Source organism: Rhinolophus ferrumequinum, chromosome 19 (assembly GCF_004115265.2).
Source record: "Rhinolophus ferrumequinum isolate MPI-CBG mRhiFer1 chromosome 19, mRhiFer1_v1.p, whole genome shotgun sequence".
NCBI classification, from domain to species: Eukaryota; Metazoa; Chordata; class Mammalia; order Chiroptera; family Rhinolophidae; genus Rhinolophus; species Rhinolophus ferrumequinum.
The window spans coordinates 13,657,130-13,672,741 of record NC_046302.1 but is presented as its reverse complement, the minus strand read 5'-3'; the positions used below and the strand labels follow the sequence as shown (position 1 = coordinate 13,672,741).

At 37.8% G+C, this 15,612-nt stretch overlaps 1 protein-coding gene across 10 annotated transcripts in view; it reads right to left on the bottom strand.

Moving 5' to 3' along the window:
* Nucleotides 1–15,612, bottom strand: part of DLGAP1 (DLG associated protein 1) — an 853,569-nt gene that overhangs the window by 228,205 nt on the left and 609,752 nt on the right. For 8 of the 10 annotated variants that reach the window (XM_033087117.1, XM_033087115.1, XM_033087116.1 and 5 more), the window contains one exon: nucleotides 3,197–3,411. In XM_033087117.1, the coding sequence (XP_032943008.1) occupies nucleotides 3,197–3,411 (215 nt within the window). Of the gene's footprint in view, nucleotides 1–3,196; nucleotides 3,412–11,673; nucleotides 11,788–15,612 lie in introns of all 10 variants that reach the window. The other 2 variants (XM_033087118.1, XM_033087119.1) reach the window with 1 other exon arrangement.

Here is a 15,612-nt window from a genome sequence, read left to right as displayed (position 1 = left end):
TGGGGAACTAGAATTCTAGGATATGGGGATCATTTTTTCATGAGAGACTGAATGCTTCAAACTTCTAGAAAAATAACGATCTCTAGTCAAAACATCATCAAAGAATAAAAGACAGCATTGATTATGAATGATGTCATATCTGAATTTTTGCCTCCATGGTGTATTTTCCTTTTCTCCTTGTGTATCTCCTTAAATTCCATTAAACTAGAAATCACTAATATGTAGTTGAAGATGATGGACTGTAATGAGAAATAGAACTTCTAAAGCAGGTAAGGGAGAAATGAATAGAGACAAACAGAATTATGAGGAGCAGGTCTGGGGAATGGGATGGTAGCACAGAGAAGAAAGACATGTTTGAATGGTCAGATGTTTTCAGCAGGCAGATGTTTTCTTGCCTGCTAAACAAGGGGACAACAGAGGTGGTTTGGTGAAATCCTATCTTAAGTCAAGAAGATTTTCAGTTTGTGAGGTGTCCCACAGTAAATGGGTTATCATTTCGAATTGCCATAAGTTTAGAGGAAGAAAATAGCAGTCACTCTTATACTCTGCTCAATGAGTAATTTCTCTGCCTGAAGTGCTGACCCTCTACCATCAGCTTAGCCGCTATCAGTGTTGGCCTCTTTCTGCTCTTAAAACTTCTGAGCAGTAGAAGAAATATATGATGGTTGTAAAAATGCGATGCAGGGCATTAAAAGAAGGCCAAATGAAAAAGATGGAGTTCCAATGACTTCAGAGCAGATACCCCACAGCCGTGAAGCTCTGAGGAGTGTAGCTCCAAGGCACAATTGTGAACTTGATTGCTGCACTTACCCCTGTGCTCAGCCTCCTTACCGCACTCTCCTCACCTTCCTTAGGGCTTGTTGTCCTCGTACCTGGGTACTATTGTGAATAGCAGCAGTCACTGTACCTCATCATGCAAGATCCAAAGTGTCATTCAGCTGATGTGACAACTGCATCCCATTAAACTAACAGGATACTAAGAAGTTGGAAAGGACTTTGGAGGTTGTAGAGTCCCACTGCTATGGGAAAACTGAGATTCTAAAGGTCCAAGAGACTTTCTTGCCCAAAGAATTCCATCTTTTGAATCTTCTGGAAGATATCAATTGATGCCATGGCCATGACTACCTATTATTGTCTCTAGTAGAGAGATACTTTAAAGTCCATAGAAAATATTTCCCAGAAGGGTCTGCGGCCACCCTCATTTCATTCCTTTGCCCCACTGCCTTTATTACATAACCAGTTCTTTTCAAACTGGGTATATTTAATTTTCTGAGCTTCTGTGAGGTGTGCCCAAATGCAGTGAAGACCTATTTTAATTTGTCATTTCCATGACCACTTTTACCTTGCAAGGCAGTGTTATGAGTTGAATTGTGTTCCATATATATATATATATATATATATATATATATATATATATATGTCTTAACTCATAGCACCTGTGAATTTGTCCTTACTTGGAAATAGGGTGTAGCAGGTTTAATCAAGTTAACACGAGGTCACTAGGGAGGGTCTTAATCCAATGTGACAGGTATCATAAGAAGACAGTCACATGAAGACAGAGGCAGAGATGAAAGTGTTACTTACAGCTGCAAGCCAAGCAATGCCAAGGATGGCAGGTCACAAAGAGAAGCTAAGAAGAGGCAAGGAAGGATTGTCCTCTGCAGATTTCAGAAGGAGCATGGCCCTGCCAAGACCTCGATTTCAGCTTCTAGCTTCCAGAACCATGAGAAAATAAATTTCTATTGTTTCAAGTCACTCAGTTTGTAGTACTTTGTTATGGCAGCCCTAGGAAACAAATACATGCAGAAATAAAGGCAAAGAGGAGGGCAACTGGAAACCAAAGGAAAGGAAGAAGAGCTTCTTTTCTTGGGTTGGTTTACTAATGGCACTGGCATTAGTTATTTTTATTGAAATGATCCAAAGTGGTTTCACATGATCACTTGAAAAAAAGTTGATGAGGGTAACTCTCCCTGTCCACTTCCTTAAAATATAATGTAATTTGCTATCTAAATAAATGTCCATCATTGAATAGTCCTCTGCTTTTCAGTGTTCTAGGCTAATAATCTAGTTTGTTTTCCTTAATCTCATGGCTTTGGTCTTTTTCTGTTTTATTTACCCTGTATTTTAATATTTTATTTTGTAGTGTAACATAATTGCATGAATAATAATATATGTTTCCTGAATATATGTAATCAAAGGTACTTAACAAACACTAATTATCCATAATATATTTTTTTCAGGTCCAGATGACGATCCACATGATGCTATATTCCAACGCTCTGATTTACTCTCCATAAGTAATATTAAAAAATTAAATATAGCTTTGCTTAAAATAATCAATTTTAGTAGTTTCTTTTTTAAAGTTATTCTCTGTTTACAAATAGCACAAATAGAGGCAAGGACTACTTATATTTTTCAAAACAAAAGAACATTTTTAAGGTCTCACAAAATACAATATGCATTGAGTGCCTAAGTTTAAAAATGTGTATCAAGAACCTTCACATACCACCCAACTTTCAAGCATGGCCACATTCCATAAGCTTCTTCAAAATAATCTGCTCTATGGAGTACAGCATTAGGAATAGAGACAGTGGAAATGTCATGGCTGTGTGCGATGTCAGAGGGATAGTGCATGGGGGGAGGAGGGTTGACACAGTGTGAGGGATATAAATGATAAATGTCTAACTATTACATTGTTTTGTGCACCGGAAACTAATAAAAAAAAAAAAAAAAAAGAAGTGTATATACATATGTGTTAAGTGGCATATTAAAGTATTTTGAACTAGCAAAATAAAAATAATAATCTGCTCTATTACGTTGCTCAATTATCTGAAAAATTCAAGGGTCTTTTAAGGAAGAGTTACCTCATAGATTTAGCGGGTGAACAAATGTCCAAGAGTTGAACTACATGTATCATCTCATTGACCAGAAATCTTAATTCATTTCAGAAGTCATTCTGGATTATTTCAAATTCTCCTCGGAGGTTGAGAGTTCAGCTTATGATCAATGCAGAGTACACCTGGGTGCCCACGTTTTTGAAAGCATTGGGGTATACCAGTCAGACCTAATGTCAAAATCAATACTGCCCCATCTATAGAATGTTTTCTGCCCCCTTGCTCTAGGAGTCACGCGATCTGATTCGAGGTGATAATGCAAGTTGCTGGACTACCAGAAGTGTAGTTTTAGAATCACTTACTTGAGTGTGGTGAGTTCTGTAAGCGATGGCTGAGTAGCCTTGAGATAGCTTTCTCTTCGTGCAGCAACTTTGGGAGAAGGCTTGGGACTTGTGTCTGAGTCGCCACTGTCTTCATCTCCCATGGCCTTGATATAGCTGCCACTCCGCATCCTTCGGCAGGGAATTTCATCATCTTTACCTCGAGGGGTGTACCCTGTCCATTCATCTTGAGGAACCTATTCAGATATAAAACAGATTATTCATTTTTTAAATAAAATCCTACATTTTTCTTTTTTTCCCTTTTTTTTGATGTGACTGAATATGGGTAACACAGGTAAGTATCTAAAACTTTAGACATTAACTTTTCAATAACGGTATTTTACAATAATTGGCTTGAAAATTTTTTGAATACATGCAAATCCATGTGTCAGTCTTTACAAACGATCTGTGTATTAGGGAAAATCAAAATCATTGGCTCTGATTTACATATACTTCTCAGTTTTCTCATGCTGATAATAACTGAGTTAGGCATAAGAATGCCCTTGGAAAGGAGCCTGGTTTTGTTTGAGCTTTTCAATCATTTGTTTTCAATTGTCATTTAAAATTTAAGAATGTTTCAGTTTCATCCCCATATTTCCTGAAACTTGTCTCTACCATCTCATATCCAATCTCTCTTCTTCCTAAATCAGTGTTTGATACCAGCAGCATTGATTTCCCAATCACCTATTCTTTCTGAACCCCTCTTAATTTGATTCAGCATCCATAGATCTGCTTAAAGCACTCTTTAAAGTGCTTTCTTAATGAAAGTGATATCTTCATGAAAGCTAAGGACATTTTCTTAATTCAAATATTTTTTTGCCTTCACACACACACACACACACACACACACACAATCTCTTAAGAGTTTCTCTACTTACCTGGTATAGCTACTACTGTACCATTATTGGAACCATTCTTTTTATCTTGCTTTGCTGGATCCTACTCTAAGTCCCTAATTGTGGGTACTATAGAAGATAAAGTTCTCAGTACACTGCTCTTTTTCCTTTCTACAATTATTTCTGTTGAGTTCAACAGAGCACTACACTATGTTATAGAGGACTTATTTATGACTTTCTCTGCAATCCCTCTTAGATTTTCCACTTACACAGACTCAACCTAGGATCTCATTCCTCTTCCACTTGGTAAAATAAATGTATAATTATCACTCTATACTCATTCGAAAGTAACAAACAGCCTGCAGTGCACAGGACTTAATTTAAAAAGATGGGAGACTGGTTCTTGCCCTCAACATGTTTATAACAAAGATGAGAAGACAAAGCATAAATAAATTTGGGAACGGTTCCAAATTTGGGAACGTGTTAGCAAGTTTAAGATATAGTGTTATAAATCGAATATGCACAAAAAGACACTAGAAACAGGAGTTACCAATAATGGTGATGGAGGAGTTTCCAGGAAGGGTTCCTGGAATTGGTTAAGTTTGCAATGAGAAGATAAAAAGGTAGATAATATTTTGATGCTAACTATTTACTGATTATCTATTAGATAATACAGTGCTGCATTATTAACATTTAACTATGCTAAGCAATTTGCTTATGGGACCTTATTCCATCAACACAACAATTCTGCATTTTTTCTCTATTTCTTAGATGAGAAGCAGGAGCTCAGAAAGCTTAAGAAATTTGCCAAAGAACACATAGCTGGTAAATGGCAGCACCAGGACTCCAAACATTTTGGTTTAACATCAAAGATTAGAATTTACTTAATCCCAACTTTATGATTAATAACACATGAATCTAAAAACGTAAGTGTTAAGAAAATAGACCAGAATGTCACATACACATATTAGATAGATTTTTAAATATTATAGGTTCTAGGAAGTGAGAATAGATGTTTTACTAAAAAAAACCCCAAAAACAAAAAAACACTATTTTTTCCCCTTAAATTATAAATTTATCTATACAACTTTAGAGCTGTATCTAGAAAAATCATACTGTAGAGATGCTACTACTCTTGGACCTGAACACAGTAGTTAATAGCTTCTAATACTGATAAAGTGTGATTAAGCTTCACTGCGTGGCTTGTTTATTTTATTAAACGAATTCTTAGATTGTGATCCCTAGGTGCTGGCATTGTTCTAAATGCTTTATAAATGCTAAGTCCATACAGTTGAGGGGTAGCATTGTTATTATCCCCGTTTTACAATTGAGGAAACTGAGGTTATGTGACTTATAGTTACATAAGTGCCAGCTATATAGTTACATAAGTCCCAGTAAAGGGCAGGTCTCCAAGCCAGCGGGGCCTTGCTGTTGACCACTATTTGATGCTGTCTCTCTAGGTTATGATCAGTGGCACCTGGAGAACTGAACAACTATAGTCCAATGACACCTTTGGAATCCATTACATCTGATGCATTTGCCATTTATTAATTATGGTAGGGATAATGCAAAGTTTTTACTTTGTTAGCTAAAAAGCATCAATATCACTATAACAACAAGAGAGATTTCTGAGGGAAATTATAAATGTTGAGAACAGTCTTGTTTTCTTTCAATTGGCAGATGACTCACTGCAAAGATCTGATCACGTTCAGAACCTCATTATTGGTTTAGATGTTACATTTGATAAATTAAGCTAGTACAGCGAAGGATCATAGATGATACACACATTACCAGTCTTCAGCACCGATGCACAGCTCCTACGCATTACTCTCCGGACAAATGTGCTAGCTCACCTCACTTATGAAATAAAACGTGGCAAATTTCTGGTGAGGTGTTTTTTTTCAATGTTAGTTTATGGTAGAAACTTGGACTTGTACCGGAAAAAGGCTGTGATTATTGTGAAGAGAACCAGCTGGGAGGTATTTAATCTGTATACCTTTTAATTAAACATAGTTGTCAAATGACAGTAGCTAAGAAGTTGTTTGAAAATGACTTACATTGGAATGCAATTTAAAAATGTATGCATCATTTATACTGACAGGTAGTCTAGAACAAGATTACACATAAAATAATGCAGAAATCAGTTCTAGGAAAAATGTAAAGAAATAGAAAGTCAGGACCTTGGAGAAGAAAAATACTGTTGCTGAACATTAAGGGCCGGCAAAATTGCTATAATTGAGCCACAGTTTTTATTCCAAGTCTCTTAAACTCTAAAGCAAAAGAAGAGAGTGTGGTCAGGTACATAGCTTTTAAAGAAAGCACACCAGTTTGTAAGGCGCCTAGGGTGTGAAATGTCGTTCCCCTTTATTTGGAAAGAAAGGAGACTCCTGTGGCTGCAGCTACTATTGTGATCTAGTCAAAGGCTGCCATATCTTTCTGCTTCAATTGCACAGAGAAGAAGGATTTAGGGAAATACAAAGAAACAACTAACCTTGCAGCTGTCTGAGGAAGCCTTTATTATTACTGGTCCTAGCAGTTTAAGGGAAGTCTTGCTGAGAGAAGAAAGCTGGAGCAGATAGAAAAGCAGCCTGGTCACTTGTTGACGACAGGCTAACCGACTGTCTTGCTTATCTGCACCAGCTTAGGAGATGGTTGGACCCAACAAATGGTAAAAACCCAGTAATATATAAAATCAATCTAATAAAAGTAAGATTTAAAATAGTTATGGATTAGAGAAAAATAGGATCATTTGCTTTTAAAAGCGTATGTTTAAGCATTAAGCTCCACTAAACAGCTTTATTTTTGATACAATGAAATGAGGATTAGTGTGTATTTTTTAGTTTTATGTGTAGCCAGTCTGTAACTTAAACTACATGTCGTCATTCAGAAGTACAGAAGGCCTACCTCTGACCAAGGAACAACCCAAACTAAGTGCCTTAATTACAGGATGAAAATGTTTTCTTAATTAAATAATATCATGGGCACAAAATGATGAGCCATTCTAATGACTGCTATAGTCGATTAGGTCACAGAACAAGAGAAAATTAAACACCACTTAATGAGGCATGCTTACATTTTGTGTCTCCCTCCCCTTCCTCTCTCTTTGCCTCTCTCTCTTCTTCTTTTACTTACGCAAGTATTTTTTGCTTGTTTATCTTCCAGCCATGGTCTGAGTGCCGGGAATATATAGCAGTGAACAGTACAAATGTTGGTCCAAGCTATTGAGTTTACATTCTAGGAGAGCAGGAAGAAGTAGATAACAGACAAATATACCAATAAAAGAACAAGGTAGTTTCAGAAATCATAAATGCCATTAGGAAAATAAGATGGGGTGATGTGACAAAGTGGCTGGGGGAGAACTGCTTTAACTTGTTCCTCAGAGAAGCCGCCCTGAAGAGGTAAAATCTGCGAGTAGATCTGATGACCAAAAGAGCCAGCCTTGAGGAGAGCTTGGGGGAGAACTTCCAGGCAGGAGGATCTGCCAATGTGAAGTCTCTAGATGAGTATAAGCTTGGTGTAATCAAAGCCTAGGCAGGAACATGCCAGCAGTACAGGGAAGTGAAAAGACGCTAGGGGGAGGGGCCAAGTCTCCTAGAGTCTTGTGCCCATCTCAACTATTCCTTAGCGGCTGATTTCAGCAATCTCACAGCTTCCTCCAACTGCTCCAGCATAAATTGATCTCCTTTATGATATCTATAGCATGTATCATTTACATATGGGGTCAGCAAACTATAGCTCACAGACTAAATCCAGCTTACTACTTGTATTTGTAAATAAAGTTTTATTGGCACACAGCCATGCCTATTCATTACATACTGAGCATGGCTGTTTTCCAGGTACACGGACAGAGTTGTATAGTTGTGATGGAGATTATGTGACCCCCAAATCTGACCCACATATTCCCTTTGAGTACTTAATTTGCATAACCATACAATGGCGTTTGTATACACTACTTGTTGATGTGTCTTTGTGTCATCTCTCCAAATACTCAGTAAACTCGCTGAAATCTGGGAAGCAGTATTGTTGAAGGGTCAGAGGCCTGGGATCTGCAGTTAGACTTCCCAGGTTTGAAATCCTATTGGTACAGTAACTAAGAACTTTCATGGGCAGGTTAACGAACTTTTCTGTGCCTCAATTTCTTTTTCCGTTTCCTACCCCACAGAGTTATTTGTGGATTACATGAGGCAATGCCCACAAGCACGCAGGAAGTGCTCAGTAAAGGTCTGTGTTATGGGAATTCTGCACTACCCACAGCAAGCAGGTGGTACCGAGCACACAGATGCTCCCTAACGATGGATGACTTTGGATTTCCAAAAAGACTGATGCCACTTTCAATTTTCTGTAGTAATGAAGGGGCAGAAATAATTGAAATATGGCAAGCAAAAACTTAAATTCCTAATATATTGTCTACTCTCATCATTTTTAAGGGAGAGCTCCCCATCAGGAAGTACTGCATAGCCCTCTGTCCTGGGGACTTATCTCTATCCTGCTTCCTTGGGCCTCTTAGCTTGCCTGGCTTCCCAATGATCAAACCTCAAATGCCTCCTTTTGGTTCACAAAGCAGACATCTTAGGGAAGAAACCTCCATGGGAACCATTTTTGTATCCAGAGAAGATTTTTTTTTTAGAAACTTTGAGCCTAGACCTATGCATTCCAGATGCATGATGACTGTCAAGGCCAACAGCTGGGGGTCAGGGAGGCTCTGGGCTGTATGAAGCTTCTGCTCTGTGCAACTCTTTGTCAAAGGGGTGGGGGAGTTAGAGTTAGAAAGTTCAAGAAAGGTGAGGAAGGCAAGCTTCTTACTGTTTATTTTGCTACTTCTAGGGCTTAGTACAGTGCCAGAAACAGAATAGGTTTCTGGGTAAATATGACATCAATGAATCAATGAATTCTAACACCAGCTTTGCTTTCACTCACTGTGTGTGAACTTGGATAAGTCATTTCATCTCTGATACAGTTTTTCCATTTGTAAAATACGGATAATAATAGATTTACAATAAAGACAAATAATGTGTGTGAATACAAGTGCAAATGGAATATATATATATAATTCTATAGAAAAGTATATGAAAATTATAAATATAAAAATGTCATCTATATATCTATCTTCTATAGTAAAAGTTGGCTTTCCTAACTTGGCTCACAGGCACAAAATATATTTAGCTCTCTTCAAAACCTTTGGAAGTGGACACTCTGTGGTGCTGCCATTTTAAAAAAATTTGTTTATTTTGTTTTTTTCCCTTTAGGCTTCTCAAACTCAGTTGAAAGAGGACACAGTAGTCCTGGAAGATCTGTGAGCTAAAGTTATAATAAGCTAGAGGTCCTTTAAAAATCTTCACCATAGGGAACCATTAAAGATGATATGATTCACGATAATACCTTCTGTCTGAATTTTTCAAACCCTTTGCTGATTTCTTTTTTAGGGGGAAGGGATCCTATTCCAACTTGGTTAATACAATTTCCATTTTAAATAGACAAGGTATGCTTACTTTTACCCTTCTTTAGCTTTCTTCTAAGATCCAAATACCACATTTTACTGAATCTGAGATACCAGTGAAAACCCCTCAATAGTTTTTGTATAATTAAGAAAGAAATAAATGTAACCAATTAAATTCTGACATGCCATACATTATATGACACATTCCAATATCAAAGATACTAAAATGTAAAAATATGGTCTTTGAATCAATTAAACACCCTTTTAAAGAATATGTGCAAAAATGAGAACAAGAAATGGATGTGTTCTGGTATAGTAATCATAAAACTTAAAGTTCATATTTCTTAGTAACAAAATTAATAGTAATGATTAGCATTCATCTATGTCATGCTTTTGCAAAAAACATAAATACACATAATATGTCATGATCCTTACAACTACTTTGAAGGATAAGAAGAGTAAGTATTATAATTTCAGCTTTTCCGGTAAAGAAACTGGGGTCAGGGTGGTTAGTAGTCCAGAGTGAGACCATGCCCAAGCTGGGGTCTACTGTACACAGTCCAGAGATTCCCCGCCCCCCCACCATATTCAGATCTTAGCTGTCTTGTGACTAACAATTATTATTTTATGATCATCTAAAGAACACATATTTCAGATAAGAAAACAACTTTTTAGGGTTTTAAGTTCTGTCTGGAGGAAAAAACTTAATAAAATAAAGATTACATGCCTTGAAATAAAAGTTGTAAGAAATACTATTTCAGACATGGGATGGCTTACTTTTAAAAGGCTCTTCCAAAGTACACATGGTTTGAGTCCTCACTTTGGCTGGGCTGCAGTCATAAAGTGTAACTAATGTAGACAGTCAGTCATTCTGCGTCAATGATGGTCTGAGAGACAATGGCTGGGAGATGAAGCCATGGGTGAGTGACTCTTAGCGAGTAATCTCAGGATGGGGAGTTGGATGGTGAGATTTGGAGTAATGAAAATGCGTGAGATTTTGGGAAATCTGAGAGCCACAAAAGGAATGCAGACACTTAGAACGCCGGGACAGCTGAAATGGAGCGTATATCCTGACAGATACCAGGGCAGGCCAGTGCAATTCTGTGGGCAGTCCTGTATTGCAGAGATTTGGGAGGAAAACTGATGAACCTAAGACTGAGGTGGGATTTAAAACACAGTTCTCTATCATAAGGAACCAAAAAGGCTGGGAGAAACAACCTCGGCATTTGACTGATTAGATAGAAGTAAAGACAATATAACGAGGAAAAGCAGTGTTTAAAGTGGTGGAAATCAATTATAGGTTTATATTTGCAAGGCTATCCCTTAGCAGCTGTTGATTTCTTCCTAAGCACAGAATATGTCAATGAAAGCAAACAGGTAAATGAAGGTGCTTGGCTCTGTCTCAGGGGAGTCAACATATCTGGCCTTTCCTGAACTTGAGGAGGAAAGGTAATTATGAGGAAAAATTATATTTATGAAAGGAGAGCTAGGGACCTGATATTTATGGAATAAACTGACATTTATAGAATATCCTCAAAGGCCTAGAGGTGAGACTTATCTTACTTTATTTTAATTCTTCCAGCAGTCTTATGAAATAGGCACTACTACATCCATTTTACTCCCGCAAAACTCAGACTTGAAAAGCTGAAGTTACTTGCCCGAAGTCATAACAATAAGTAGGAGTCTGCATTTTTCTGACACCAAAACTTTTAATATTGCCCTACCTCTGATGAATGTATGTTGACTGAGCGAATGAACAAACTAAAAAAAAAAAATTGAGTGCACCACTCAACTATGGTTTTTTAAAAATAAAATGTAACTACTAAAATAAGCATAAATATTAGTTTGTGACTAATTTGCTACCAAAGATAAAGAGGGTTTGAAATAAATAATTATGAAGTAAAACAGTGTTTGCTGTCTCACCATTTTGTGGCACCCTTACTGACTGTCAGTATCAGTTCCTGCTTAAACACAAATGGACACTTTATGGGGAATCGGAAACTTATAGGACAGCCACACTTTTCAAGGATGGCTTTGGGGCCCTCCAAGAACCCCAGGGGTTTTTCAGCATTTGTAAGAAAGCTTCACCCTGGATTTCTGGTTCCTGTCTGCCATGTTTCACAGAAATGGCTTTAATGTCTTGGCCTTCTAAGCACTTTTAGTGAGCTCTCAGATTCCCTACTCACTCGGTTCCTTTGCATCTTCTTTGCAGCTGGGAGAACTGCTTTTCTGCTCCACACAGCTTTCAACTTGACAAATGCGACTTGGCATAAGTGTCCCTGTAGCCTTTTTAGCTTGCTCTTCTCATAGCAAAAGCAGAAAAAAAGAGCAAGAATAGGAAAATTACAATTACGCGATGTGCAGATCTCAAGGCCTGATTGGTGTTTTCCAATCAGATTTCCCTGGCAACCGCCCTTTCTAACTCCCCTTGAAGACTGAAGCTGGTGTAAAAATTTGCTTCAGATTGCTTAAAAATTACCTTTTAGAGACAAGGAGAAATACCCACCTTTTTCAAAATAGGGCATATGCCCTTTGCCACATCTCTCTCCAAGTAACATTTTAAAATGCTCTTGAATAGAACTTTGTAAACCGTGCTATGCAATGGTGATCTGTCCAGTATGACCCTATGGAATTATTCTCACCCACGGACATTTGTAGGTATCTACAGGGCACCCAGCACCACACCAGGTGCCAGGTAAATACACCAAAAGTATTTTATGAAACAAAGTCTTTGGTCTCAAAAGGGTTTACAAGTTTTAAGTGGATCAGGCAAATCTGGGGGAATGGATGAAGAAAAAGAGTAAAAACAGTTTTAAAACAAGTCAAGCTGAGTTGAGTATTAAATTTCAGTATCCCCAAATTACCTACTGGGTTTGCAGTTTGTTCTTAAAAGTAGTCTTCGAAGGTGATAAAACTGTTCCTTAGGAATTGAATGTTCCATAGGAGTATGAAGTGCATGGATGCCATTGAGAAATGGCACTGCAGGAGAAATGCAAAGGGGCAAGATCTGTGATCCTTAAAGAAGGGGAGGCATCCGTGGGCCTTTGGGGGCTGGTAGGAAATGTTACTGAGGTGATGGCTACATCAAAGGGGGCACTATCTGTCGGGAAGACGCCCTGGTGATCCCACATCAAGAAATAATAACGAAGATAACACACTCCACTATGGCGACAGGGAAGGAAAATGAACTTTATTCCTCGTTCCCCTTGTGTTTTGACTGTAGTGGACATCTGTGAGTTTTGCCACCCTGCTTCCACTTTCAGTTGTTGTAGTCATATCCCTGTGTTTTTGCTTTGGGGAAACTTTCCTCCCCTCACTTGAGGGTCATGTGTTTTAGGGGTAACACAGGAGTTGGGCTCAGCCAATCAGCAAATCATATTCCCCAGTTCCACTGCTGGGCTTAGGGCTGAACATTTGATCTAATCAGTAAGTGCCTTTGGACCTTGGAATGCTGGGACAAAGATATTTCCGATCATTCAGTACATCAATAGAGAAGCAATTATTAGCCTTAGGATTTGCTGATAGCCATTTTATAATCTTTAATACACAAACATTATTTCACATAATACAGAAATGTTATGTTATTAACCCCATTGCAAAGATGAGAACATTGAGACAGTTCTCAATAAATAACTTACACTAAATTTTACAACTAGTAAATCATAGTCAGAATTGAAAGGCAGAATTGTCTTGCTCAAATTTCTATGCTCTTTTCATAATACCACGTTGCTGTCTATAAGTTTTAAATCTTAGTAACAATTTTCCATTAAACGTAAGACTCAAGAGTTAAGATGCTGGGAGAAAGAATGCTATAATGTTTTGAAGGATGTAACAATTAATGAGCGTTAGATGCTTGGAAGAATCAAGACTAAAAAAGTAATGTTCACAGAACACCCATCACCCAGCAGTTATAGTTGGCTACAAGTTCTTGTGAAATGTAAGGAAGAACACAAACATCTTAAAAGACTTCAAGATAAAAACAACAGAGGTTAGGTCTATGGTAAATATCTTATATTTATTTCTGCCGGCTACATAATAAATAAGCTAATTTAGAATGCTTTCTTAGTTTTTAATGCAACTGTTCATTTTTATCATGTCTTTCTGGTATATTGGAGGCTATCTGGTGGCATACAATGGCTAGCTGAGCCATCATATTTTCCCATTATTATTGGAGTCACTAGGGTGGTGGTATCTGTCCACCACATCCCCTGTGATTTGCACCTCTACTTCCAAAAATTGAGTTCTCTGAGGCAAACTAGAATTCTGTGTCTGGTGTTGAGGAGCAGATATGTGGGTAGAAGGTTAGTGATCTTCCTCCTGGGGTCAATAGAAGCCCAGATATAGAAATATCATTCATAAAACTAAATTTCAGTGTTGGCTAAAATCTCATAAATCTCTCAGCACATCTGAGACCCCACTACTTGTCAAATGCTTATGAATATGGATCTTTTCCCTTAGAACTTAAAGTCTGATCTTATTATGAGTGAATGGTACAGCTCCTTTGGAGTCTATTAAATATGAAGTCAGTCATCTCCAGTATTAATACTTAATTCAAAAATTATGGACACTGAAATAAATTTCAGCAAATATTTTCCTTTAGTTTCTCTGTCATCGATTTTCGGATACTAAGTTTCTCAACTGAGGCAATAAATTATTCCTACAAATTAAGTGAATCATTAACTTTGCTATTCGGCATCTATAAAGAAAAAAATCAATAAATCAGTATATTTAAGGAGAGATACAACTAAAAATTTCCTGCTTTTCATCAGTGTTGTCTGATTACTGCTTTATTTCAATGCTGTTTGGGCCTTTTACTCCAAGTGACATTCACAATACGTAAAATTATACTACTTTTAAATGGGCCAAAATAGAATTTTTCCTTCGTGAATCCTGTTCATACTAAATTCAATGAAACCATTGGTTTTCAAATTATATGAATCTATTTCTTGATATCTAGGAAGAACTGAATAATATTTCAGGTGTTCTTATGTACATGTGTAATACAAAATTCTACCCTAATAATTGCCATGTGGGGAAGTTGCCTCTTGAGGATTTGTACTTCAAGCCTAAATTCCAACCCACTTCCTCTAGGCAGCATGATATCTAGAACTAACGATTGTCACACAAAGCATGTGTGCAGAGCAATATGATACACTCAATAGCTATCTATTGAACCAGTATTTTCAAACTAGTTTAAGCTTCATGAAAAGGAAATGTTCCAACTGGAGCATTCATTACAGCATTTGAGGTAAGGTTTCTTAGACCAGACTTTATCAAGGTATTCTCTTCCTTCACTTAGTGGTTAAGCTGGAGTTAAATACCATTTGTTTTGTGACTTTTCCAAAACACTCTAAAAGCATTCATTCACTTATTTAATGAGCATATTATTGTGAAGTGGGTGCTGCTTTAGATACTAAAGATATAGCAATGTATAAGCACACAAAAAATCTGCCTTCCTGGGGAAGATAGACATTAATAAAATAAGTAAAATGTACGTTAGATGGTGATATGTGCCATGGAGTAACAGAAAGGGGAGGGGGAACAGGGTGTGCAAACGGAGGAGAGAGGGTGTGGGATATGGGAGGTTAGAGAGCACTGTCATAGATGGTCTCACTGAGTAAAGATCGAATGCGGGAGGGAGTTAGCCCTGGGATCTGCAGGGAGAGCACTTGAGGTAGAAAGAGTGGGTGAGAAGGTCCTGAGGAGAGACATGACTACAATAATGACAATCAGAGTCCAGGTGGCTGAAGTGGAGTGACAGGAGGCAGAAGGTGAGCACAGAGTGACGATGGGCAGGTGTGGGGTCCAGATCACATGGGCTTTTCAGGCCACTGTAAGGACTGTGGCTTTTACTCAGGGTGAAATGGGAACAGAATGGAGGTTTGATGAGCGATGCTACACATCTGGTTTAAGAGAATTACTTTGGTTGGTGAATTAAGAATGACGAGAGAGGAGTGAGGGTGGAATCGGGAGAGTTAAGAGGCTCGTGCAATAATCAAGACTGGAGTTATAGGTGAGGTGTGGTGGTAGCATTGGGGGTTGGGAGAGGATAGAGCCAATAAGTTTCTTAGCAATGATTTGAATGTGGGGATTGAGAGAAAGAAAGGAGTCAAGGATAACTTCAA